This window comes from Theropithecus gelada, chromosome 11 (assembly GCF_003255815.1).
Source record: "Theropithecus gelada isolate Dixy chromosome 11, Tgel_1.0, whole genome shotgun sequence".
In the NCBI taxonomy this organism is placed as follows: Eukaryota; Metazoa; Chordata; class Mammalia; order Primates; family Cercopithecidae; genus Theropithecus; species Theropithecus gelada.
In genome coordinates this window covers 106,021,525-106,046,935 of record NC_037679.1, presented here as the reverse complement: position 1 = coordinate 106,046,935, position 25,411 = coordinate 106,021,525, and the positions used below count along the sequence as shown (strand labels likewise).

Genomic DNA, 25,411 nt, shown 5'->3' with positions numbered 1-25,411 from the left:
ACCATTCTAGTGGAAAGTGAACTAAGGATAATGTGGGGTGAAGGTCTGTCTGCCTAGGAATGCCTAGGCCTGTTGAGAGTTAAAGTTCTGGGGTAGCACATTTTGACACGGTGGACCTTATGTAGCCGTTTGAACATGGCAGTTTTAAGGAGACCTGAGGAACTGGGGATGAGGGATGGGAGAGGGTTTGAGGCCTAGGGGAAAGAGGTCTGTTTTGACTGATATCAGGTAATTGAAAATGAAAGTTTAACTGTTGGCTTTTTATTCGGTATCAAAATGTCACCCTCAAAATGGCTGGGTCAAAGCAGCAATGACAAAATGTCGTGAACCCTGAGTCTCTGCATAAGGCTTAGTCCCTGCGACCTGTAAGTATCTGCAAGTGTGGAGAACTGTCTGCCTCCCCTTGTCTCCCTGCCAGACTTCCGTTGCCTGCAAAATTTGTGAAAACAGAAATTACATCTATCTAAACATTTCTTATCTCGGCATCTCCTCATTTCCTGTTCCATCTGACCAGTCCCTCTCCATCCACACATACCCTACATACCCTTGGAGAGCTCAGTAAATATTTATTGATGATGAAGATAATCACTAAAAATATGTTCCCATCAATGGGATCTGTCTCTTGCCACTCAAGTGTCCTAAACTCATGAGAACTGCTTCATAGATGTGTTCCCTTCATAAAAAAATTTAAAAAAAAATTCCATCCCATCTCATCTCTTCTGAGTTCTGAGAAAATTTGTTTTTAAATACGATACGCTTACCCATCCACCGTGCTGCTGGATCCATGGTGAGAAGTTCTCTTTCAGGTACTTGGTGCCAAAGCCCAGCACCCTGTTCATCGGATGGTTGTCAACAGCTGTGAGCTTGGCCATGACATCTACTGCAAGGGCAGCCTTAAAGCCCTGAGCTTTGACCTCTGATTCTCCCCTGGTGTCCACACCCATTAGGACCTGGTCTGTGATGGTCTTGAAAACAGAGTAGGACAGCCCATCCTGGAAGTGGTCCATCAAAGCCTTATCTTTCTTCAGCTGTGTACAAGAGAATAAGCACTCAGTACAGTAGCTTGGCTCCAGGAGGCAGACGGAAGTTCTTTCTTTAGCTCAAATGTAGGCCATCAAACCACCCCCTGGAAAACCCTGGATGCTGGTGTCAACCAAGGGAATGGGGATGAAGGCAGCGTCCTGCAGAACCAGAATGGGCATGTACCACTCGGTGAATTCATTCCATCGGCACAAATATGTGTATGAAATGGAACAGTCAGTTCATCTGACATTTAACAGATATTTCCTGAGCACTTATAATGGGCAGCTAGTATGGATGACTGAGATGCAGGTCCTCACTCAAAGGGCTCACAGTCTAGTGGGAATTACAAAACAATGCGATGTGCTTTGCTGGAGGTAGTGTAATGGACAGGATCTGAAGCTTAGGAATCACTGTCTGGCTCAAACCCCTGGATTCACCTCTTACTTAGCTATGCAATCTTGGGGAAATTAACCTCTCAGATTCAGTTTGTCATCTCTAAACTAGGATGGTGATACTATCGATAGTATAGGGTAATTGTTTTCTTTCTTTTTTTTTTTTTTTTTGAGACGGGGTTTCACTCCCATTGCCCAGGCTGGAGTGCAGTGGTGTGGTCTCGGCTCACTGCAACCTCTGCCTCCTAGGCTCAAGCGATTCTCCTGCCTCAGCCTCCCAAGTAGATGGGACTACAGGTGTATGCCACCACACCTGGCTAAGTTTTTTCTATTTTTTTTTGTAGAGATGGGGTTTCGCCATGTTGCCCACTCCTGGGCTTAAGCATTCCACCCACCTCAGCCTCCCAAAGTGTTGGGATTACACGCATGAGTCCCTGCACCCAGCCTTCATTTTCTTTTCTTTTCTTTCTTTCTTTTTTTTTTTTTTCTGAGATGGAGTCTCACTCTGTCGCCCAGGCTGGAGTGCGGAGGCGCGATCTTGGCTCACTGCAACCTCCGCCTCCCAGGTTCAAGCAATTCTTCTGTCTCAGCCTCCAAGTTGCTGGGACTACAGGCACACACCACCACACCCAGCTAATTTTTGTATTTTTAGTAGAGACAGGGTTTCACCATGTTGGTAAGGCTGGTCTTGAACTCCTAACCTTAGGTGATCCACGTGCCTCGGCCTCCCAAAGTGCTGGGATTACAGGCGTGGGCCACTGAGCCCATCCCCAGCCTTCATTTTCTTAAGAAACCTTTATTATTATTGTTTTTTAGGGACAAGGTCTTACTATATTGCCCAGGCTGGTCTCAAACTCCTGGCCTCAAGTGATCCTCCCACCCTGGCCTCCCCAGAAGCTGGGATTACAAGTGTGAGCCACTGTGCTTGGCCCTATACTATAGGGTAGTTGAACACTTTATAGTGCTGGACATAGAAGAGGTGCTCTGGAAATGCGAGTCATTTTTCAGGATGCTATGGGAGCATGGAGGTCAGGGAAGACTCCCTTGCATGCATATGTTCACTTAAAAAAACTCCAATTCATTGATTTTTTTCCCGTTATTCTACCCTATTGATTTTACCTCCTGGCCCTCCCTTGAACCTGGTATCTCTCTGCTTTACCTCCTTGGGGCTACCATGCCTTTAAAACAAAATCAATGCTGCCTCTTCTGCTTTTGAAAAATCAGGGCTCATATCAAAAAGCTATATATCATCTTCATTTAAAGCATTCTTGAAATGTCTGTTAATATGCCAGTTGTCATGTGAAAATGGAAATTTCTTAGTGAGCAGGGACAAAATATTTATTTGAAATTCCTCTAGTTCTGTCCTAGAGGAATGATAAGCCAAGTGGGTTTTCAACACATATTGTTTCTAAAAGGGATATCTGGGGGATGAGTCAGATGCGATTGGAAGATTTTGGCAGACCTGTCTTTTCCCTGAACCAAGCCCACTCCCACCATCCAGGCCCCATCTGGGTTGTGACTCTGCAGCAGGCATGGCCGGCCTCCTCCATAACAGGGGATGGACTCCTCTTCATCAGTTTTCCAATGGAGGAGGCCAGGCTCAAAACCCTAGCAGGCAGCCAAGTCGGGACTGTGCCAGAACAGTAAAAGAATCAAACGCCACAAAGACAGGGCTTCCATCGGCACCTCCTCACCCCTCCCCTGCCTGTCCCTCTCGGGTGCACCTGGCTCTTTGGCCTTTCCTGGAGGCGTAGGATGGGCCTTTGGGCTGTGTGTGCCCTCGGGACCAGTGGCTCTGCAGATCCCCTGCAGCCTCACACATGGCATTCTGCAGTGGGAGCTTGGCACCCACAGCACAAGGTCACACCTACCATGTGTCCCTAGCAGAGCTCCCTAGTGGGGAAGTGTGTAAAGGAAATAACAACCAAGGCTTTGCCATAAACAATGTAAAATATCCGAACTCCTCAACAGAGAGCAGCAGGCAAAGGGAGGCTTTTGAAAGTGGTAGTTTGTGGGGGTGAAAATGAAACCATCACTCTTCACAACCTGAGAGATGGCCTTCGTCCCACCTCCAGCACCCCCACTCCACCTTGCCCACCTCCCTGACCACTGACCGCAAGTCACCGCTTAGGGAAGCTGGGAAGGAGGCTGCCGTGAGAGCCACAGAAACTCCAGGTTGTAAAGAGCCCTTGAGGATGTCTAAAGGATCCCTCGGAGTTCTGTGCTGAACTGCTAACTGGTATTGGCACCTACTTGCAATTCTTCCTGTGACAGGAAGATCATTCCGTCACAAGGTGCCCATTGACTCTGATGGGCAGCCTGGAGTACCCATTCTCCAGGAATGGAGGTTCGTTCTCACCATAAGTAGAAATCAATCACCCCATACTAGGCATAATTTCTGTATCCATGATACTAGCTCTGGAGAAATGCAGGGGTGCCCTTAAATCACGCATCCTGTTCTATCTCTTGCTTCCTCTGCACCCCTCTCTACCTTCTACTTGTGGCCCCAAAGCTCACACACCCCGTTCTCTTTTCTTTAACCTAATATCCCTGGTTTTCTCGCTGTTTCTCATTCTGTCCCATCTCCCAGGTGCTTCACCCTCTGGGTCACCAGTCTCTGGGCACACTTCTGACAAAGCTATAGAGACAGGAGCTGTTTCGTCTTCCTGCAGAACCTCCCATCCCCACCCCCGGGGTCTGACTCCCTCGCCACAGATTCTGGCAAAACAAGGATCTATGTCTGCAAGCCAGGTGATTGACAGATCCTAGAGACTACCCAGTCGTCTGTGGGTTATGGACCCAGGAGGCACAGAGAAGCCCTTCTGACTCTGTTGAAGGTTTGCTCACCAACTCTTTACCTGAAGGCAACTCTCACCCGTTCCTGAGTGGAAGGATGGGTCTCAACTTCCAAATGGCAGGAAATCCATACATTCCCCCAGTAACACTAGCACGCCTCCCTGGCTGAAATGCTAAGAGAGCCCTTAAACAGACAACAGTCCAGCAACTACAGGGGAAAAAGATTCCAGAACGTATTCCAGCTTTGGAGCAACCGTGGGACACAGATATCCAGGCTGCAAAGCAAACGCGAATCTAAACTTCAGTGAGGATCAGTTACATAGGGAACGACATTAATAATTCCATCCAGCAAAGTTTAATTTACTGGTGTCTTTTCCTGCAATAACAAGCTCCTTGTTCAGTTTCCAAAAATTCCAAGGAGGCTCCAGAAGGTTTACTTATGTTTTCCAAAGTGACTCATTTTTGAGATTCTACCAGCATGAAGAATTTTGACTCCAAGGGAAATAAAATTTAGGACTAAGTAGAAACCAGGACTTGGAAAAGGAATAAGGTAGGCCGGGCACAGTGGCTCACGCTTGTAATCCCAGCACTTTGGGAGGCCGAGGCTGGTGTATCACCTGAGGTCAGGAGTTCGAGACCAACCAGGCCAATATGACGAAACCCTGTCTCTACTAAAAATACAAAAAATTAGCTGGGCATGGTGGCGAGCATCTGTAATCCCAGCTACTCGGGAGGCTGTGGCAGGAGAATCGCTTGAAACTGGGAGGTGGAGGTTGCAGTGAGCCAAGATTGTGCCACTGTACTCCAGCCTGGGTGACAGAGCGAGACTCCGTCTCAAAAAAAAAGAAAAGGAATAAGGTTGCAACCTGGAGTACAATTCCATCCTCGTGTACTAGTGCACGGGCACAGAAATCAATCACATCAGTTCAAGGTGTTCCATACCTTTCTTTCCAACTGATCCCCTGAATATTTCAGCAGCTCAACAATTTTGGCTATTATTTGTTCTTCTTCATCTGTCGGGGAAAATTCCAGTTATTTCTTTTAAGAGAAACAAAAAATAATCTTACATTTTTTCAGGGACCATGAATGCTTGTGGCTTGGTAAGGGCTGGAGGAAGAGGCATGCTCTTTTTTTTTTTCTGAGACGGAGTTTCACTCTTGTTGCCTAAGCTGGAGTGTGATGGTGCGATCTTGCCTCACTGCAACCTCCACCTCCTAGGTTCAAGTGATTCTCATGCCTCAGTCTCCCAAGTAGCTGGGATTACAGGCATGTACCACCACGCCTTCTATTTTTAGTAGAAATCGGGTTTCACCATGTTAGCCAGGCTGGTCTCGAACTCCTGACCTCAGGTGATCCACCCACTTCAGCCTCCCAAAGTGCTGGAATTACAGGCATGAGCCACTGCGCCTGGCAAGAAGCATGCTAATTCTTACCAAGTAAATCTTACCTCGCCTCTTCTGCCCAGACACAAACCACACTAGGGATTTCTCCTACAGCCCCTTCCTTTCCTTCTTTCCCCTTCTTCCTTTGCTCAGTCCCCCAGCTCTCAGTGTGACATTCATCTCTATAGTTACCTTAAGCTTGTTGTTGAAGACATCGGTTTCACAGCACAGGATTCCGTCTATGAAGGTATTTAGGAGGAATATTCTTCTGGTTTTTGGATTTTTCCTCAGCAGATAGTGCTTTTATCTTATGGACACCATAAACCTCATATTTGATTATATTTCCCTCTTTGGGTTAGTTGCTAGAAAGTATAGAGCCAAATTTGTGGCCCGCATCTAAGACAGTGGATTGTCTTGCTGGCCTACATTTTGGAAATTAACCTAATTCCCAAATCCGTCTTATTTTCCTGTGTTTGTTTTCTTTTTACAAAGATATCTTTCAAATTGATGGATTTTATTTGACTAAAATTTATTCTTTGTATGCTGGGTCTTGACAATAAGGTGGGATAAGTAAGTAAAATTAATAAATTCCCCCATGGCCAAGGCTAAAAGGGCAGATGGATAGGAACGTGGCCACAGTTGGTGTATGGTGTGTGTTGCGGGGGACAGGGGCGGTGGAGTACATGAGTCTTGCTCTGTCACCCAGGCTGGTGTGCAGTGGCACGATCTTGGCTCACTGCAACCTCCACCTCCTGGGTTCAAGTGATTCTCCTGCCTCACTCTCCCAAGTAGCTGGGACTACAGGTGTGCGCCACCACGCCCGGCTAATTTTTTGTATTTTTAGTAGAGATGGGGTTTTGCTATGTTGGCCAGGCTGGTCTTGAACTTCTGGCCTCAAGAGATCCAACTGCCTCGGCCTCCCGAAGTGCTGGAATTTCCCATGTAAGCCACCGCACCCAGGCTTGGCAAAATAAATCTTCTTCTTCTTCTACTTTTTTTTTTTTTTTTTGAGACGGAGTTTCACTCTTGTCACTCAGGCTGGAGTGCCGTGGTGTAATCTCAGCTCACTGCAACCTCTGCCTCCCAAGTTGAAGTGATTCTCCTGCCTCAGCCTCCCGAGTAGTTGGGATTACAGGCACCTGCCACTACGCCCAGCTAATTTTTTTGTATTTTTAGTAGAGACAGGGTTTCACCATGTTGGCCAGGCTGGTCTTGAACTCCTGACCTCAGGTGATCCACCTTCCTTGGCCTCCCAAAGTGCTGGGATTACAGGCATGAGCCACTGCGCCTGGCCAAAATAAAAGTTCTAAATTGAGTGAGACCTGTCTCAGACATACTGGGTTAACACTCTCTTAGGGAAAGTTGCTGGCACAGCTGCCTGTATTTCTCCTGTGCACAGAGGATGAGGTCATCTTAGCTTTAGCTTGGTTTAGGGGTAGCATTCCATCTCCCAGGTCCACATGGTATAGCAATAAAATGTGGACACTGTCTTTTTAGCTGACTCAGAGGCCTCCTCCTCTCCTTCAGCTCCTCACAGGGTCCCCTGGGTCTCTGTGGCAGCTGTGGCCCCTTTACTGTGGCTACTGCTCTGCATCAGGGGTTGGGAGACCCCGATACCTTTGGAGGGAGAACCTTCACCTTGTTCTTTAGGGTGCTGCAAACCCAAAAGCCACCTTGGCCTTACTGTTAGAGGAGTTAAAAAGGAATTTTTTAGGCAGATAGCGAGGGTAAGGAAGTTCTCGGTAAGGTTTTCCTTTTAATGAAAAGCAGCCCCCAAATCATTTTCTTTTCTAACAAAGAGTAGCCTGTAAAATTGAGTTGCAGACATAGACAAGCAAGCTAGAAGCTTGCACAGTGAATGTTGGCAGCTGTGCCAATAGGAAAAGGCCACCTGGGACTAGGCATGTCCAACATGGCGGCCACATTTTCCCTTTTCCTTTCCAACCACGTGTGCCTAGGGAGCAGACAACATGGCACCGGCCAGGTGGCAAGCCCACTTGCATAATAAGATTAGGGTGGGGTGGCCAGCTTCCCCCATGCTATAAACATCACACCTGGTTCAACTGATCTTTGGGCCCTGTGTAAATCTGACACCACCTCCTGAAACCTGTCTATAAAATCCGGTGCACTCTGTCACAGGCCGGAAGTCACGTTTGGGTTCCTCTCTCTGTCGCAGGAGAGAGAGCTGTTCTCCTTTCTCTTTGTTTTGCCTATTAAACCTCTGCCCCTAAACCCACTTCTTGTGTGTGTCCGTGTCCTCGATTCTCTTGGCATGAGACAACAAACCTCAGGTATTTATCCCAGACAATGAGGCTGCATCATCACAACCTCCACGGTAGTTTGTGGAGAGAGCCAGGAGCAAGAACTGCGGTGGGGGAATGCCGGGCAGAGCTTCTCTTCCAGTGGCACTTGGCCTTGCTCCCCTTCACTCTCCCCTCAGTGCCTCGAGTTACCACCAGCCTGATGGGATGTACAGTCTCACCTATTGCTATGGTTTGGGTGACAACTGACCCAGCCTTGTCACTACTTCTCAGTTCCGCTCCATGTCTTGCACCATAGCTGGTGCCTGACAACCCGCTGCTTTTTCACAAAGCCCGAAAGCAATGTCATAATATAAATCCCTGGCTTGACGCTCCAACTGTACCTGGTGCAAATTGGCCCGGGGTCACTGGTAACATGATCAGATCTAACATTGCATTTCCCGCCACAGACAAGACTGAATGCGGGCTTTGTGTCTACTCCTCTCTTTCTGACTTAGCGAAGAGCTGGGCGTGTTGGTTCAACCTGCTGGGGCAGCCCCCTTGCCTTGGGCTGGTGTCTCAAGCTGGAGCTCATTGCCCACAGCCTGTGGCTGTCAAGCCCTCAGTCCAGGCAGCAGGGACTGTCAAGTTGCCAGGGCCGGGATGGATAAATACACAAATGCTCCTGCGCCCTTGCCTGGCAAACACTCCACCCGGGGAAGTAAAGCTTACCTTTCTTAGAACTTGAAGCTATAGGCAGGCGGTCTTTGAGCTGGGAGGAGCCACCCTGACGTACGATAATCTCTTTGGACTTGAAGCCTCCTGCCTGGGTCTCTTGTGGTGGTGGCCACGAATAAACAATTTCAGCCACTCGGTTGGCAATGGAAACGACTTTGGGGTCCACAGCTGAAACAAGATAAAATGGTGCTGAGAGGCCCTTCCCAGAACTTCATCTGGCTCATTGGTATGCAAAGTTGCCCGGAATGAAAAGACCAGCCCAGAAGAGAAGGAAACTGCCTGGGAGTATGTGTGCTGGGGGAGGGTCGTTCTTCAGAAAGGACTGAAAGTTGCCTGGCAGAGGCCGGCATGTGGGAGGGGTGCACGCAGGAATGATTGTCACCTTGAAACAATTGGCCTGCTGCACATTCTTTTTGAAGTCTTGCAAAATTAGGGTCTCCTTTCCCCTTTGCAAGGGAAGAAACACAAAAAGGAGTGCTTAGCTCTTTACTTCAAGGAATGCTCATTATGCTTTTATTTTTATTCTTTTTTCTCGACATGCTTTATACCTCTAAGAGCCAGCCCCTACGTGCATAGGAGGACATTCAATAGTTTGACAAGCATCTGGGGGTTGGTCACTGAGGAAAGAAATATCCCTGCTCTCAGGGCAATGAGATTCATCATCCAAGTCCATTATCAAGTGAACCTAATTCCCATCGCTGGTACAGTCCTGCCTTTTCTCTCCCCTCCATGTCTACTGGAAAACATTCAATTAATGCTTATAGGTAAACAAGGATGCAGTCAGCACAACTTATGGCCTTCAATAATTTACAACCCGAGAAAAGAGTTACACCATGTATTTGCACACAGGATTGTAAAATAAAGCACTTTGAGATAGGACAGTGAAATGGCATTGGCCCGTTGAATGTCGTAGCCTATAAAAGACCAGTTGCCTTTGCCCCTGAACGGGGACAAAGGGAGGTTGGGTGGGCAAATGGCACGGCTGAGTTGCTGGGTGGTAAAATTTTCACTGTTGATTTGTCACTAAGTTCTAACCTTTTATTTGTTTATTTACTTTTTTCCAGACAGAGTCTCACTGTCACCCAGGCTGGAGTGCAGTGGTGTGATCACAGCTCACTGCAGCTTGGACTTCTCAGGCTCAAGCGATTCTCCCATCTCAGCCTCCTGAGTAGCTGGGATGACAGGTGTGCATCACCCCATCTGGCTAATTTATTGAAATTCTTTTTCTAGAGATGGGGTCTCCCTATGTCACCCAGGTGGGTCTTGAATTCCTAAGCTCAAGCAATCCTCCCACGTCCTAGCTCCCAAAGTGCTAGGATTACAAGGATGAGCCACCACCACACCCAGTCTAACTTCTAAACGTTTAAAAACTTGTACAATCTGTCTTGGATGCCGTGTGGAGCAGCTGGGTTTTACCATGTAACATTTGAAGAATAGTACTAGGTAATTCACAGGACTTGAAGACAGTAATGGAGTGGCGTTTTGGACAGAAGGTTGGTGTGCTCAAATTCCTAGGGCACTCCTGGGCTTTGTACAGCCCAGTAGGTACGAGAGGCAAGTAGAGGGCCTGAGAGGGACTGCGACACAAGAGAAACAGGTTTTGACATCATACGGAGCTGCCAAGGTGGCTCCTGATCCCTCTCCCTGGATTCCTCCACAGCTGAAGGCGTCAGTGTCCTCTCTTCAGCCCTCCAGCCATTCACGGAAAGGCCACAGAAGATAATGCTGTGTCCATGATGCCATCCTCTGGTGGACATCTGACTCCTAAAGCCATCTTTTTCACGGTTAGTCTGCAGGGTTCAAAGACCGATAAGAAGCGAATGACGGAGAGAAGAAAGGTCAAGAAGAAAAGGATCGATGTCTTTCCTCCTCATTTTAAGAACCAAGCAAAACAGACTTTCCACTTTGTCATCCCCTTATTGCAGCCCAACCAGCCTCCACTGGATCTCCGGCCACCCATGGCCCCTGGCAAAGAAAGAAATGGCAAGAGGCTGGCTTCCAAAACCGAGGGAACCTTCCCTGGCCTGTGTCCTCAGGAGATGATAAAGGAAAGCAGGCCTCTGCTGCCTTTACAACTTTGTGCAGCTCATCTAGGGTGATCAGCATGTGGTTCTACCACCGGAAAGCACCCTATGCCCATCTTGCACATTAAGAAGGTCCATGAAGGGTCTCAAAGGCTCTGTCCCCTCGTCCCCTCATAAGGCAGGGCAGCCACAAGATCACCAACAGGTTCAAAATTACCCAATCTGGCTAACTGTGTACAGGGTATTGATTTATTTTTTTTTTCCTAGACAGAGTCTCGCTCTGTTGCCCAGGCTGGAGTGCAGTGGCCTGATCTCGGCTCACTGCAACCTCCGCCTTCTGGGTTCAAGCCATTCTCCCTTCCTCAGTCTCCTGAGTAGCTGGGATTACAGGCGCCCGCCACCACGCCCAGCTAAAATTTTTGTATTTTTTCAGTAGAGACAGGGTTTTGCCATGTTAGCCAGGCTGGTCTTGAACTCTTGACCTCAGGTGATTCTCCCGCCTCAGCCTCCCAAAGTGCTGGGATTACAGCAGGGTATTGATTTTCTATGGGTTTGTGGACATGGAGTGAGACATGTCCAGGAGAAACTATAAGCAAACATGTTCCCACAGATTCACGAGCTCTAGTTAAAATTCCCATCTTGGATATTTTCATTTTAAAACATGAAAAAGAAAAGATTCTATTCTTGTCAGACTTGGTCCTGTCTGACAGGCGAGGGAACACTGGATGGGGTGGGGAGAAGACAGAAAGGCTGTCTGTTCTTTGGAGTCTGTTTGGGGGTCATTGTGGGACCAGGAAGAACAGGCCAACGGGGTCAGAAGGTCCCATTTCGCCTGTGGTCTGAGGCATTTGTTTTAAAGAGAAAGGGCAGGGGTTTGGGGTGCGACTTCCTTATGGACTGTTCTTTCCCACTCAGTATCCACTTTCTTCTTCTTCCTTAGTAACAGACCCCTAAAATGTGAGGGGCAGCTGTGAACCCAGCTGAACAAACTATATTCCCCGGGCTCCCTTGCAGTAGGGAAGGGCCAATGAGATGTCAGAAGCTGGGAGCAGTTTCAAGAAAGCTCTCTAAAAGGGAACTGAGGCTGGGCGCAGTGGCTCACGCCTGTAATCCCAGGCTTTTAGGAGGCCAAGGCAAGGTCATCATTTCAGGCCAGGAGTTCGAGACCAGCCTGGGTAACATGGACCCTATCTTTACAAAAGATAAAATAATAATAATAATAAAACAAAAGGGAGCTGAATTACCTAGAAAGAAGGCACCCTTTGCCCTTCCTTTGCTTCCTTTTTATTCCTGCCTGAGATGTAGACATGATGGGTGAAGCCCCAACAGCCACCTTTAGAATATAAGGTGACTTTGAGGTGGAAGCCACTAGCTGAGAGATGGCAGAATTCCCAGGAATTCTTGTTTTCACCCCTGTCACCCAAGCTGGAGTGCAATAGTGCAGTCTCAGCTCACTGCAACCTCTGCCTCCCAGGCTCAAGTGATTCTCCTCCTTTAGCCTCTCGAGTAGCTGAGACTACAGGCGCAATTTTTGTATTTTTTTTTTAGAAAGACAGGATTTTGTCATGTTGCCCAGGCTGGTCTCAAACTGTTTGGCTCAAGCGATCCACCCACCTCAGACTACCAAAGTGCTGGGATTACAGGCATGAGCCACCTTGCCTGGCCATTCCCAGGAATTCTTAATAACTTTGTGAAGCTGTCATATCAGGCCTGAGCTGCCAAACTTTTGTCCTCTTGCAAGGGAGAGAAAAGCAAACCTGTATATTATTTAAGCCATGGGTATTTGGGTGTGCCATTGTATATTGCCGAACCTCACCTTAACTATGACATTCCACATGAGCAAATCATAGCTATGGAGAAACAAAAGGTTCACAAGTAAAAGAGCCTGGGCTGGCAGTCTTTAAAACTAGTGTTGATGTCCATTTCTCTACATCCTGAGGCCTCTTCCTAACATAATTTGGTCTTGGGACATAATCTCACAGTTCCCACATAAGCCTGGTACTGAGGCCTGGCAGTGGCTGCACAAGGCTACATAGTGACCTTCAGTTAAAATAACCCAGGTGAGGTCGGGCGTGGTGGCTCACGCCTGTAATCCCAGCACTTTGGGAGGCTGAGGCGGGCAGATCACGAGGTCAGGAGATGGAGACCATCCTGGCTAACAGGTGAAACCCCATCTCTACTAAAAATACAAAAAATTAGCCAGGCGTGGTTGTCGGGAGCCTGTAGTCACAGCTACTCGGGAGGCTGAGGCAGGAGAATAGCGTGAACCCGGGAGGCGGAGCTTGCAGTGAGCTGAGGTCGGGCCACCGCACTCCAGCCTGAGTGACAGAGCGAGACTCCGTCTCAACAACAAACAAACAAAAACAAACAAAAAAGAACCCAGGACAAATCCAATTTGTAAGGCCTGATTTGTATGTGGCAAAATAGAAATAGAATGTGAGGCTCTTTTGGGTCACGCCCAGTGTAAACCCAACACAAGTATCACAAGTAAAAATATGTAATTAACTGACTGAATGCAAAAGCGAGGAGAAAAGTGAGACGGGAAGATAAGCTCTACAGATGTGTTGAAAGCCTTCTTAGGAAGTCATCATTTTTCATTTTGTATGGAGAACATTATTCAGCCACAGGTACTATTCAGCACATGAACACATCACCTGAGTGTTTCTGAATTTAATCTTTAATTCTCAATCTCACACAGAAGTTTTCTTTCCCTACTGAAAAAAGAAAGAAAAGCTTCTCTTAAAATTTTAGAAAATAAAAAAATGTCAAATGACACTCCAGTAAATATTGAAATACAGAATGCAGTTTATCTCAGGAAAAACCGGAAGATGAAAGTCTGTAAAAGCTTTCTCTGTCTGCTGGCAAAGTCCACAGTACAGGCCAAGTAGAAAAGGCCATTTCGGTGCCTCCAAACTGTTCTTTGCCCCAGAGCCCAGATGCCAGCCCCGGCAAAAGGAGCTGTGGCTGGGCGAGGGTGGCTGAGGGGTGGGGAGGCAGGTGTGGAGGGGAGCACCCCAGGGGGCCACTCCCTCTTGCTCTAGACCTGCCTTAGCTGGGCAGAGTTCAGAGAGCAGAGGCCTTGCTGTGAAAGTTAAACAAGTCCAGGGAGAGGCCTGGACTTCCAGTGAGTCCAGGCTCTGCTACTTCCTGGCTGTTTCCTTGGTAAGCCCGTTTTGTGGGACTCTCGTGTCCTCATCCTGTCTGTGCCATAAGGTTCCCCCAGATGATCTGACCATAACTCCCACTGTTTTCAACATCTGAAACTCTAATGGGAAATGGGAGTTTCCTTGATCGTAGTGGATGATCTAAAGCTGCCTATGAGTGGGCTGATTCTCCACGCAAGCCAGTACTGTCACATTTAAAAACTGAGACATTACTGCCACCTCTTGACTACGTATTGACAAGTTACCCAGGCCAATGAAAGCCAGCAGGAGGGGGCCTTTCTTTTAAAATCTGAGTTTCGCGGTCGGCCCGGTGGCTCACACCTGTAATCCCAGCATTTCGGGAGGCCAAGGCGGGCAGATCACGTGGTCAGGAGTTCGAGACCAGCCCAACCAACATGGTGAAACCCTGTCTCTACTGTCTCTACTAAAAATAGAAAAATTAGCCGGGCGTGGTGGCGCATGCCTGTAGTCCCAGCTACTCAGGAGGCTGAGGCAGGGGAATTGCTTGAATCTGGGAGGCGGAGGTTGCGGTGAGCCAAGATTGCACCACTGCGCTCCAGCCTGGGTGACAGAGCAAGACTCCATCTGAAAAATAAAAAAAAAAAATCTGGGCTTCGGGCACTGGGCTTTGTTGAAGGAGAAGAAGATGCTTATGCCAAGGTATGCACAGGAAGGGCAACTGTCTTTTTTTTTGAGACACAGTCTCATTACGTCACCCAGAGCCGGGGTGCAGTGATGTGATCTTGGCTCACTGCAGCCTTGACCTCCTGAGCTCAAGCGATCCTCCCACCTCAGCCTCCATAGTATCTGGGACAACAGGCATGTGCCACCATGCCTGGCTAATTTTTTTATTTTAATTTTTTATGGAGACAGGGCCTTGCTATGATGCCAGGCTGATCTCAAATTCTTCGCGTCAAGTGATCCTCCTGCCTTGGCTTCCCACAGTGCTGAGATTATAGACATGATGGGCTCTCACTCTGTCACCCAAGCAGGAGTGCAGTGGCACCATCTTGGCTCACTGCAACCTCTGCTTCCCAGGCTCAAGCCATCCTCCCACCTCAGCCTTCTGAGTAGCTGGGACCACAGGCTTGCACCACCGTGTGTGACTCATTTTTTCATATTTTTTGGTAGAGACAGGGTTTTGCCATGTTGCTAAGGCTGGTCTTGAACTCCTGAGCTCAAGTGATCCCTCCACCTTGGCCTCCCAAAGTGCTGGGATTACAGGTATGAGCCTCAGCGCCTGGTGAAAATATTTCATTCAGTACAATTAATTTTGTCCAACCGAGGGAAGATTTTGTCAAAATGCTTCTCAGTTGTTTTTGTAGGATGGTTTGTACTTTGTCGGGAGTCCTTTTACTCTTGCTCTCTGATCTTCCCATCAACCATACGAGGTGGAGAGAGTGGGATACTCAATGTACAGATGGAAACACAGAGGCCCTGAGCGAATGAGTTGACTTAGGAAGAGCAGCGGCCCAGGCAGCCCAAGCAAGCCCCTGGTTAGGGCTCCTCCATTTTTTTTTTTCTTTTTTTTTTGAGACGGAGTCTCACCCTGTAGCCTAGGCTGGAGTGCGGTGGTGCGATCTCGGCTCACTGCAACCTCCGCCTCCTAGGTTCAAGCGATTCTTTTGCCCCAGCCTCCTGAGTAGCTGGGAATACAAGCACGTGCCACCATGCCCGGCTAATTTTTTGTATCTTTAGTAGAGACAGGTTTTCACCATGTTGGTCAGGCTAGTCTCAAACTCCTGACCTCGTGATCTGCCCACCTCAACCTCCCAAAGTGCTGGGATTACAGGCGTGAGTCACTGTGTCTGGCCTCCTTCTTTTATATGAGTATCTAGTACAGAGGATTAGGAATTGGGAGACAAGCTTATTTATAGACCGTGAAGAAAGAAAACCAGTCCCATCACCCTTAAGTTCCATCATTCTCCTTTTCGTCTTGAGAAAAGCAGGGCAATTAGGATTGAACACTAATAAGTTGGAAAGCTGAGATATAATGCGTGCCCTCTCTAAAGCCACTTTACAAGATGAGAAGAGATGTACCACTCTGGACGCAAAGAAGGGAAAAACGAGGATGCGGGAGAGAAATAAATCCCAGATGCCTACCTTCATGCTCCAAGCACTGCTCCACGCTGGAAAGAGACCTGGACCACTGCTGGCTGTGCGAACCTTGGTATTCCAATGTCCTTTGACCCTGAGCAGAGATCTTGGCAGGCGAGCTCTGCGAATCTTCCTTCTCCACTACTCCAAAGAGTGCTTTCCAAGAAGACTTTTTCTTGCCAAGGTTGATGACCTTCTCACTGGATTGGGAATTTCTGCAAGGCCATGACACCTGGGTCCATGACTCATTTGCTGACCAATTCCCCAGGCCCCTCTGGGACAAACTTCTTGTTCTCAGCAGCTTTGGCGAGAAGAGAGCAGGGGTGCTCTTGAAGACATGATGTCTGGCGTAGTAGGCGAGGATTTTGAATTCTATGGTGTTTAGGTCATCATCATCTAGGGGGATTTCTTCCAGGTCACACGCACTGGTGCTACACATGTTGGGCCTGTAACAACAAAGTCCACACCGTGTCCTTCTATGCAGGGCCATTTACTCTTTGCAGGTTAGGAGTGACAGGGGTGAAAACTCAGTAAATATTTATTAAACGTCTATTGTGTTTGTGCTGGAGGGTAGAGAGGGAAAAGTCACAGTCTTACTGGGGTGGGAAGAGAGACAAGGCCATAGATAACTCCACACAAAGAAAATGAACTACCGGGTGTGGTGGCTCATGCCTGTAATCCCAACACTTTGGGAGGCCAAGGCGGGTGAACCACGAGGTCAGGAGTTCAAGACCAGCCTGGCCTATAAAGTGAAACCCCGTCTCTACTAAAGATACAAAAATTAGCCAGGCATGGTGACCTATGGACCCAGCTACTTGGGAGGCTGAGGCAGAAGAATCGCTTGAACCTAGGAGTCGGGGGTTGTAGTGAGCCGAGATTGCGCCACTGTACTCTAGCCTGGCGACAAAGCGAGACTCCATCTCAAAAAAAAAAAAAGAGAATGAACTAATGAACTAAGTAAGAGGTCTAACAGGGATGCAGAAAGCCAGGTGAGAGGGCAGGGATAGGTGAGCTTCAAAGAAAGAGGCAAGTGAAAGCTTTTGGAAAGTTAGAAGGAGTTAGACGGGTGGGTGGATATTGGGGCTAGAACAGGGTGGGCAGAGGGGAGATTATAGGTGAATTCAGAATGTGTTTGAAGAGTGGTGAGAGAACTGTGACAGCATACGTCAGCAGTTTGCAAATAGCCAGGGCTTGAAAAGAGTGGAGGGAAAATAAGTGAACTAGCACTTGCGTCCAGATTATGGTGGTCTTCGACTATCAGGCTGAAGCTTCGCCTTTTCTCACGTTGATCAGTATGTTTCCAAAGGAGCTGTGGACTGTGGAGTTAAAGATCTTGCTGGGGAGGTGGCAAAAGAGGGAGGCCAACTCAGGGAAGAGAAATGCCTGGGACCTGACCCTTCCCTTCCTCAGTTCCTTCTCCCTCTACCCTCTGCTTTAGCTTGTCCAGGCTTCTCTTTCCCCTCTCTCTATCTTTCTTTTTTCTTGCTATATTTGGTATGCCATGTAAGATTTCATCTGAAAAAAGCACCCTGTTATTTTATTTTACTTTTTACGAATTTGAAACACACTGATGGAGGCAATGGAGAGCTGTTCAAAGTTTTTAGTAGAGTGATGTGATCACAGGCATGTTTTTAAAAGATCAGTACAAGCACTAAAACAACAGGATGCAAGCATTTTGTCTTTATTTCCATACGAATAACAGAATAGATAAAGAACTGATTTTGTTCAATTTCCTTGGCTTAAGCTTACATGAAATAACTCCTTCTCTGGGTTTCCTGCTAGGAAAGCAGTTCTTTTTGCTAATAATCTGTTTCCTTCTGCTATCTGCTCAGGACTACATTTTCCTTTTTGTCTCAGATGCGAGAAAGCCCAGATCTACCGTGTGAAATGTCCCAGGCAGTGAGTGTATCAAGAATTAGCGTGGGTTTCTCAGTCTAATAGTCCCAAATTCAGATTGTGGCCATGCCAATGACTAGTTTTGTGACATGTGGCAGGTTACTCCACCTCTCCAAACATGAACTTCCTATAGGCAAATTGTAAAAAATAATAGTCACCTTGCACAGATATTGTGAGGGTGTAAGGTACACAAGAGAAGTCCCTGCACAGAACCTGGCTCAAAAGCGGTAGTTACGTTTTTTTCTAGTTCAGCTGTTGTCCTTGGCCCTCAGGCTCTTTTGTTTGAGACTCAATTTTGCTTTGTGGCCCAGGCTGGAGTGCAGATCATAGCTCACCACAGCCTCAACCTCCCTGGCTCAAGGGATTCTCTCACCTCAGCCTCTTAAGTAGCTAAGACCACAGGCACACGCCACCACACCTGGTTAATTTTTTTGTTTTGTTTTTTAGAGACGAGGTCTCACTCTGTTGCCCAGGCTGGTGTCAAACTCCTGGGCTCAAGTGATCCACCTGCCCCAGCCTCCCAAAGTGCTGGGATTCAAGTGATCCACCTGCCCCAGCCTCCCAAAGTGCTGGGATTCAAGTGATCCACCTGCCCCAGCCTCCCAAAGTGCTGGGATTACAGCCATGAGCCACCATGCCCGGCCTCAGGCTTTGTCTTAATATGGCTCTTAATCACGTTCCCTTCCATTCCTGGTCCTAATTCAAGACCGTCTTTCGGCATGTAAGCTGGTGTGATGGTAAAGAAGCTGCAGCGATATTAAGGGGACTGGCTGGCATGTTTCTCTTTTTCTTTCCACCGTACCCTGTCATACCAGGACCAAATTATAAAGAAATGGGACAGTAACTGGAGACAGGGTTTGAGGCAGTGTGAGGCGGTACAGACAAATTGACCTGGGTGTCTGAAGGACGGATGGCCAGGACTGGCTCAGCTTCTAACTTGCAACATCCTTGGGCAAGTGACTCCATCTTTTTGTCCCTCGGTGTCCACATTATTGATAGAAGGAGGATATTCTCTAACTTTTCCCCCTGGCTCTGCTATTAGAAGGAGGTGTAGGAGCTGAAATATCTCCCCTAAGGGCCTGCTGGATGCTGCCTGTTTCCATCAGTGTATCCTCCCCTTTACTTAGAACAGGCTCATACTGGCTGATAGCGAAGCCGTTTATCTGAGGAACTGCCCCTTGGCCAGGCCCCAGGGAAGCAAGGGTCCCTGGCTAGGTGCGTGCTGATGGAAGTGAGTCTGGGAGGGATGCAGGGGGCTACGCCACAACATCAGGTGACGAGGGAGGGGACAGAAATGGCTCTCCCAGTGTAGCAAAGGGCAAGTTGCAAAACCCGCCAGACCACCTACACAGACACAATTACACAACCTCTAAGCCCCATGAACCCCCCTCATATAACTGAATGTAAGCAAATGCTTGAGGAGTATGGCATGAAGTGGGGGTCATGACCGCCATCCTTCCTCCCCTTCTGCTGTTTCTTCACATTCCTGTCTTATTCCAGGGCTTGGACAATCTTTCTTCCCGCCACTGCTCCAATTTCACATTCACTTACATGCATTTCACTCACATGCAAACCGTTTGCTCTGTCGGGAGTCACGTCAACGTCTCCTCAAAGGTCATGTTCCTTCCTGCTTTTCCACTTACCCCTTTCTGCTTCCCAATTCCATCCAAGCCCACCCTCCCCCATGCATTTTCCAGTCATCCCACCCTCCCCTCATCCATCCCCGCAGCACAGCCCTGTCCATTCTGCCTGTAAGGGACATCTGGTGACCCTATACTCACCCCAGCTCCACTTCTCTGTTCCCAATGACCAATATTGGTCTCACTAAAGATGAGACAACCATTATGTGTCTCCTGATCCAAAAACACTGGATCCGAATCTGATCAAACCTCTGGATCTAATGATCAGTTTACAGGAAATTCAGGGGACAGAGAAATAAGCTAACGACCACAAGAAGGCAGCTATCCAAATTCAGTATGTGGTAAATTCTGCAAGACAAATGGCCAGTTTCTTCAACAAGTAAATAGCACCAAAAAGAGGTGAAGACAGAGAACTGCTACAGCTTAAAAGAGACGTAAGAAACATATCCGACAGGGCACAGTGGCTCACGCCTGTAATCCCAGCACTTTGGGAGGCCAAGGCGGGTGGATCACCAGAGGTCGAGAGTTTGAGACCAGCCTGACCAACGTGGAGAAACCCCGTCCCTACTAAAAATACAAAATTAGCCAGGCATGGTGGCGCATGCCTGTAATCCCAGCTACTCGGGAGGCTGAGGCAGGAGAATCACTTGAACCTGGGAGGCGGAGGTTGCGGTGAGCCAAGATTGTGCCATTGTACTCCAGCCTGGGCAACAAGAGTGAAACTCTATCTCAAAAAAAGAAAAAAGAAAGAAAAGAAACATGTCAGGCAGGGCACGATGGTTCATGCCTGTAATCCCAGCACTTTGGGAGGCAGGAGTTCAAGACCAGCCTGGCCAACATGGTGAAACCCCATCTCTAAAAAAACACAAAAATTAGCTGGGCATGATGACGGGTGCCTGTAGTTGGGAGTCTGGGGCAGAAGAATCACTTGAACCCGGGAGGCAAAGGTTCCAGTGAGCGGGGATTGTGCCGTTGCACTCCAGCCTGGGTGACAAAGGGAGACTCCGTCTCAAAAATAAATAAATAAATAAAAAGAAAAAAGAAACATATATATATATATATAAGGACAGGTCAATTAGATGTCACGAGTGGATCTTTATTAAATCCTAATTCAAACATACTTACTGTAGGAAGACGTAGATATCTTTGAGATGATAGAGAACTAAACATGGTGTATATTTTAGATGATATTAAGGAAGTATTGATCATCTTGGCTGGCACCGTGGCTCACACCTGTAATCCCACCACCTCAGGAGGCCAAGGTGGGAGGATCACTTGACGCCTGGATTTGGAGACCAGCCTAGGCAACAAAGTAAGATCCCATCCCTCTTTTTTAAAATTTAATATTATAAATATTTTTTTAAAAGATAATCTCATTAAATGTGGTAACACTGCCATTAAAAAGTACATATCTGGGCTGGGTGCAGTGGCTCACGCCTGTAATCCTAGCACTTTGGGAGGCCGAGGTGGGCAGATCACTTGAGGTCAGGAGTTCAAGACCAGCCTGGCCAACATGGTGAAACCCCGTCTCTACTAAAAATACAAAAATTAGCCAGGTGTGGTGGCACATGCCTGTAATCCCAGCTACTTGGGAGGCTGAGGCTGGAGAATCTCTTGAACCCAGGAGGTAGAGGTTGCAGTTAGCTGAGATGGTACCATTGCACTGAGTAACAGAGTCAGACTCCATCTCAAAATAATAATAATAATAATAAAGAAAATAAATAAGGTACATATCTGCAAGTATATATAGTATATATGTATATAAAAACAAAGTAGACATACTGTAAGATACGAAGGCGGGACTTTGGCTGGCTTCCCCAGCACCTAGAGTAGCGCTTGATGCTGTACTGACTGGGCTACCCGGGTTCTCTAGAGTAGCGCTTGACACATGGTAGGTGCTCAGATATCCGATGACTGACCAGATGATTGATTATAGGACTGCCAGACACATTCAGAATACAGGACACGTCCGGTCACATTTGAAGTTCAGATAAAGAGCAAATAATTTTTTAGTATATGTCCCAAATATCATGAGACTCATATATCATAAATATTAGTATATGTCCCCAATAAATATTATATGCTAAAAACCACTCATATTTGTTGTTTATCTGACATTCAAACGTAACTGGCTGTCTTGCATTTTTGCTTGCTAACTCTGGCTCCTCCTAGGAGTGGAAGCTGTTGCTGAGATACACTGAGACCTGAGGTGTGTGCAAGCAGCAAAGCGGGTCACCAAGCCGGGTGAGGCTCTGGCGGGGTCTGTGGTCAGAATTAGGTACGGCAGACTTGGTGGGGAAAAGGCGGAGTCTAGCAAGAGACCGGATATGGAATTTCTCCGGAGAGGATTCATGAGGCTTTTGATTCAAGGCTTCCTTTTGGACTGAGCAGCACAGGGTACTGTAGGAAGGATGTGCACCCTGGTCCTTCAGGAACTGTGTCCTTGGGTAGGAGGCTGTGCCCCCTTGTCAAGCCAGTAACGCTGTGCTCCTGAAGAAATCTCCATGTACGTTAGAAACAATCCAGACCTTTTGAATGTAACACGAGGGCTTTAAAATTGTGTGTGTGTGTGTGTGTGTGTGTGTGCGCCTGTATGTGTGTGTGTGTGAGAGGGGTGTTGTTGGAGAGAGGGCTTCTTTAAGAAACAAGTTTGCTAATGCTGTTTCAGCAGCAACATCAGAAATCCGGGAAACCACTGAAGTCAAGATGGAGTACTTAGTCCTTCCATTCCGTAAAATGTGAGATTTTTGTTGTCTTACAGGCTAGAAAGGCTGTGACTTGGCGCGGCCGACAGGCAAAGCTAAGGATGGAGGAGGATGAGAGAGAGGCAGAAAGAACAGTGCTTAGGAGCCAGCCCCAGAAGGAGTTTACCCTACAGTGCAGGGAGGGCGGGGGCCACTGCCATAAGAGCCAGGAGAACAGGGAGCAAAAGAGAACAAATGGAGACAAAAGGGTTAAGGGGGTTTAAATGTATTTAACAAATGCAGATGCCGGACCCAGTGGCTCACGCCTGTAATCCCAGCACTTTGGGAGGCCCAGGGGCAGGATCGCTTAAGCCCAGGAGTTCAAGACCAGCCTTGGCTCTGTCTCTACAAAAAATGAAAAAAAAATTAGCTGGGCGTGGTGGTGTGCACCTGCAGTCCCCGCCACTTGGGAGGCTGAGCAGAGAATCACTTGAGCCTGGGAGCCGGAGGCTGCAGTGAGCTATGATAGTGCCATATGATCTGTTGTCTGGAGCCTCCCCTTCTGCCCTTCTCCTCTCCCCCTCACTTCAGACCTCTCAGGGTCTTCGTGCCTGCTGCCCGGACTGTACACCCGGTGTACTCCAGCCTGGGTGGCAGAGGGAGACACTCTCTCAAAAAACAAAAATAAAGAAAAAACAAAAAACCCACCTACACAAACATAGAATTTTTGTTTCTTCTAATCCTCGTTATAAATTACTTGTTCAGTTTACAGCTAAGTCTGACTTTCAAGCAGCAGCGATCGAGTATTATCAGAAGGTTAGATCCCTTCTGGTTTCAGCTGTTCCTACAGAAATTGTACTTTATCCAAGAAGCCCAACTTTCGGGTTTATGGAAATATAAACCATAAGTTTTATGCTTATGGTGATAGAAGCCCTGGGTAGGGCCCCTGAGTGCTGGTTCAGAACCTGGAGGGAGATTTCCGTTCCTGAGTGAAACCCGTGAGGCTTATTCTAATTCAGGGCCGCAGAGCACACAACCCCGCCTCACTGCCCTGTTTACCTTCCTGCTCCTTATCTATAACAAACCTGCACTCTCAGAAGCAAGGCTACAGAGGTTCAGGTTCTTTTCTTGGCCTCTTTCCCTCCCCGAGGTGGCCAGGGTCCTCCACGTCTGGTACCAGCGTGTCCTTTGGGAACACTGGCTGCCTGGCCGGATGTGCTGAGAGGCCGGCTGGGAAGGCCACGCTGCAATAAGCACCTACATTCCAGGTATTGGCAGATGCACTGTCGCAGGGTTCTCGCTCTGCGGACTCACTTGTTGAGGTCAGATTTCACTTCCCTCCCAGTGGGTGACAGCTAATGATGGATGAGCACACAGAGGAAACTGTAGCAAGCACCTCGTGTTTCCGCACACAGAGGCGGCCACCACCTAGTGCCCCAGTTACGCTGGACACCTGCTTCGCTGTGCCTCTGCCTGTCCCAGTGGTGAGGGGTGTGGAGAACCCTTTGGCGGCTGTCCCAGCGGAAGAGCTGACTTCATGTGCTCAGGACACACAGTTGAGGCCTGAGTGGATCTCGTGGGCGCTGACACTCATCCCCACGGAGGCTCCCACAGCACATCCTAAGCTCAGCTTGGTTCTGTTGTCTGGAGCCTCCCCTTCTGCCCTTCTCCTCTCCCCCTCACTTCAGACCTCTCAGGGTCTTCGTGCCCTTCTGCCTGGACTGTTGTTGTTTTTTTTTTTTTGATACGGAGTCTCGTTTTGTCGCCCAGGCCAGAGTGCAGTGGCGCGATCTCGGCTCACTGCAAGCTCTGCCTCCCAGGTTCATGCCATTCTCCTGCTCTGCCTCCCAAGTAGCTGGGACTACAGGCGCCCGCCACCTCGCCCGGCTAGTTTTTTTGCATTTTTTAGTAGAGACGGGGTTTCACCTTGTTAGCCAGGTTGGTCTTGATCTCCTGACCTCGTGATCCGCCCGCCTTGGCCTCCCAAAGTGCTGGGCGTGAGCCACCGCGCCCGGCTGGGACTGTTCTTTAATACTAAAGGTGAAATGAGGAGTGAGAGAAAGTGCCTTAACTTCCCACCACAGAAGCTGAACGCTAGACAGAGCCCCAGGTCATATTCACCAAACAGAAGGTCCAAGGCTCTGATTGTGGAAAGAACGGGGCAGGGAGCTCAGGGAGGAGGGAGCTTTCCGGAGGGGAGAGAGAAGCGTCTTCCATTTACCTGTGCCTTAGACTCAAGGAATTATCTGGGGGTCTAGACCTCCTGCGGATGAGTGCCCAAGTTCCCACAAGGTACTCAGGACTCTGATCTCAAACCAGGAATTCCCACGCTGGCTCCAGTCCCCGCATCCCCGTGGTCTCCAGATTGGGCAATGGTGTCCCTGGCCATGGAAAGGCTGTCATGTCATTGCATACCTCCCCGGATACATAAGCAGAGAGGACTGAGTAACGTCACATGGCTCAAGCAGTAATGTGTTCTTAACTGAATGTCATCCCAAACTCTTTGTAGCAAAAGAGAAATGAAAGAGAAACCCAATAACCTTTCTTTCTGTTTCCTGGAAACCCCGATAAACTAGATTCTCAATGTCATTTTGTGTCCGGAGACTTACATGATAAGGACTTTGTAATAAACCCAGTAAAGAGCTCCCCAAATTAGACCGCCTCATTTGGCAAACAGCTAAAGACCGGGCTGTGTCCTCCTGCGAAGGCTGAGAATGAAGACTGGTGCCTCCTGGTGTTACCTGGTCTGGAAGCTGTCAGTGATTTCTTCTGCTTCAGGTCAGGTGGCAGTAAGGATATTTCTAGACCTGAGATTCTCTCCACGAAACTCAAGAGGAAACTTTCAACAGGTCTTCTTGGCTTGTCGTTTGGAAAGATTCATGAAGTTTAGCGCTCCAGGCTGTAGCTTCTTCAGGTTTAGGACTCAGGCTGAAAAGAGGCTTAAAGAAGGAGAACCACTTCCTTATTAAGCCCTGCCCCTGGCTCTTTAATTGAAGGAGGGGCTGATCTTTGCCCGTGTAATTTGACTCTAAAAGGAATTCTGTATCCATTACCTAGCACTCTTCCTGCCCTTTGGGATAACTAGGTGGGTGTTCTGATACTTTACTGTCCTTATCAGTTGTTGTTAGTTGAACAAATGTTTACTGACCACTTACCATGGTACAGGTACTGTACCCATATTTAATCTTTTTTTTTTTTTGGAGACAGAGTTTCACTCTGTTACCCAGGCTAGAGTGCAGTGGTGCGATCTTGGCTCACTGCAACCTCCGCCTCCTGGGTTCAAGCGATTCTCCTGTCTCAGCCTCCTGACTTTCTGGGATTACAGGCTTGCATCA

General features: G+C 48.1%; 1 protein-coding gene across 4 annotated transcripts in view; it reads right to left on the bottom strand.

The window, feature by feature from the left end:
* BCL2L14 (BCL2 like 14) overlaps positions 1-25,411 on the bottom strand; it is a 45,130-nt gene that overhangs the window by 4,224 nt on the left and 15,495 nt on the right. Inside the window, exons 1-5 of one of the 4 annotated variants that reach the window (XM_025402143.1) lie at positions 24,818-25,014; positions 15,863-16,302; positions 8,566-8,739; positions 5,154-5,224; positions 762-1,028 (exon numbers count right to left, since the gene is read on the bottom strand). In XM_025402143.1, coding sequence (XP_025257928.1) covers positions 762-1,028; positions 5,154-5,224; positions 8,566-8,739; positions 15,863-16,295 — 945 coding nt within the window. In that variant the 5' untranslated portion in view covers positions 16,296-16,302; positions 24,818-25,014. Of the gene's footprint in view, positions 1-761; positions 1,029-5,153; positions 5,225-8,565; positions 8,740-15,862; positions 16,343-24,297; positions 24,486-24,817; positions 25,015-25,411 lie in introns of those variants that run through there. The other 3 variants (XM_025402144.1, XM_025402145.1, XM_025402146.1) reach the window with 3 other exon arrangements.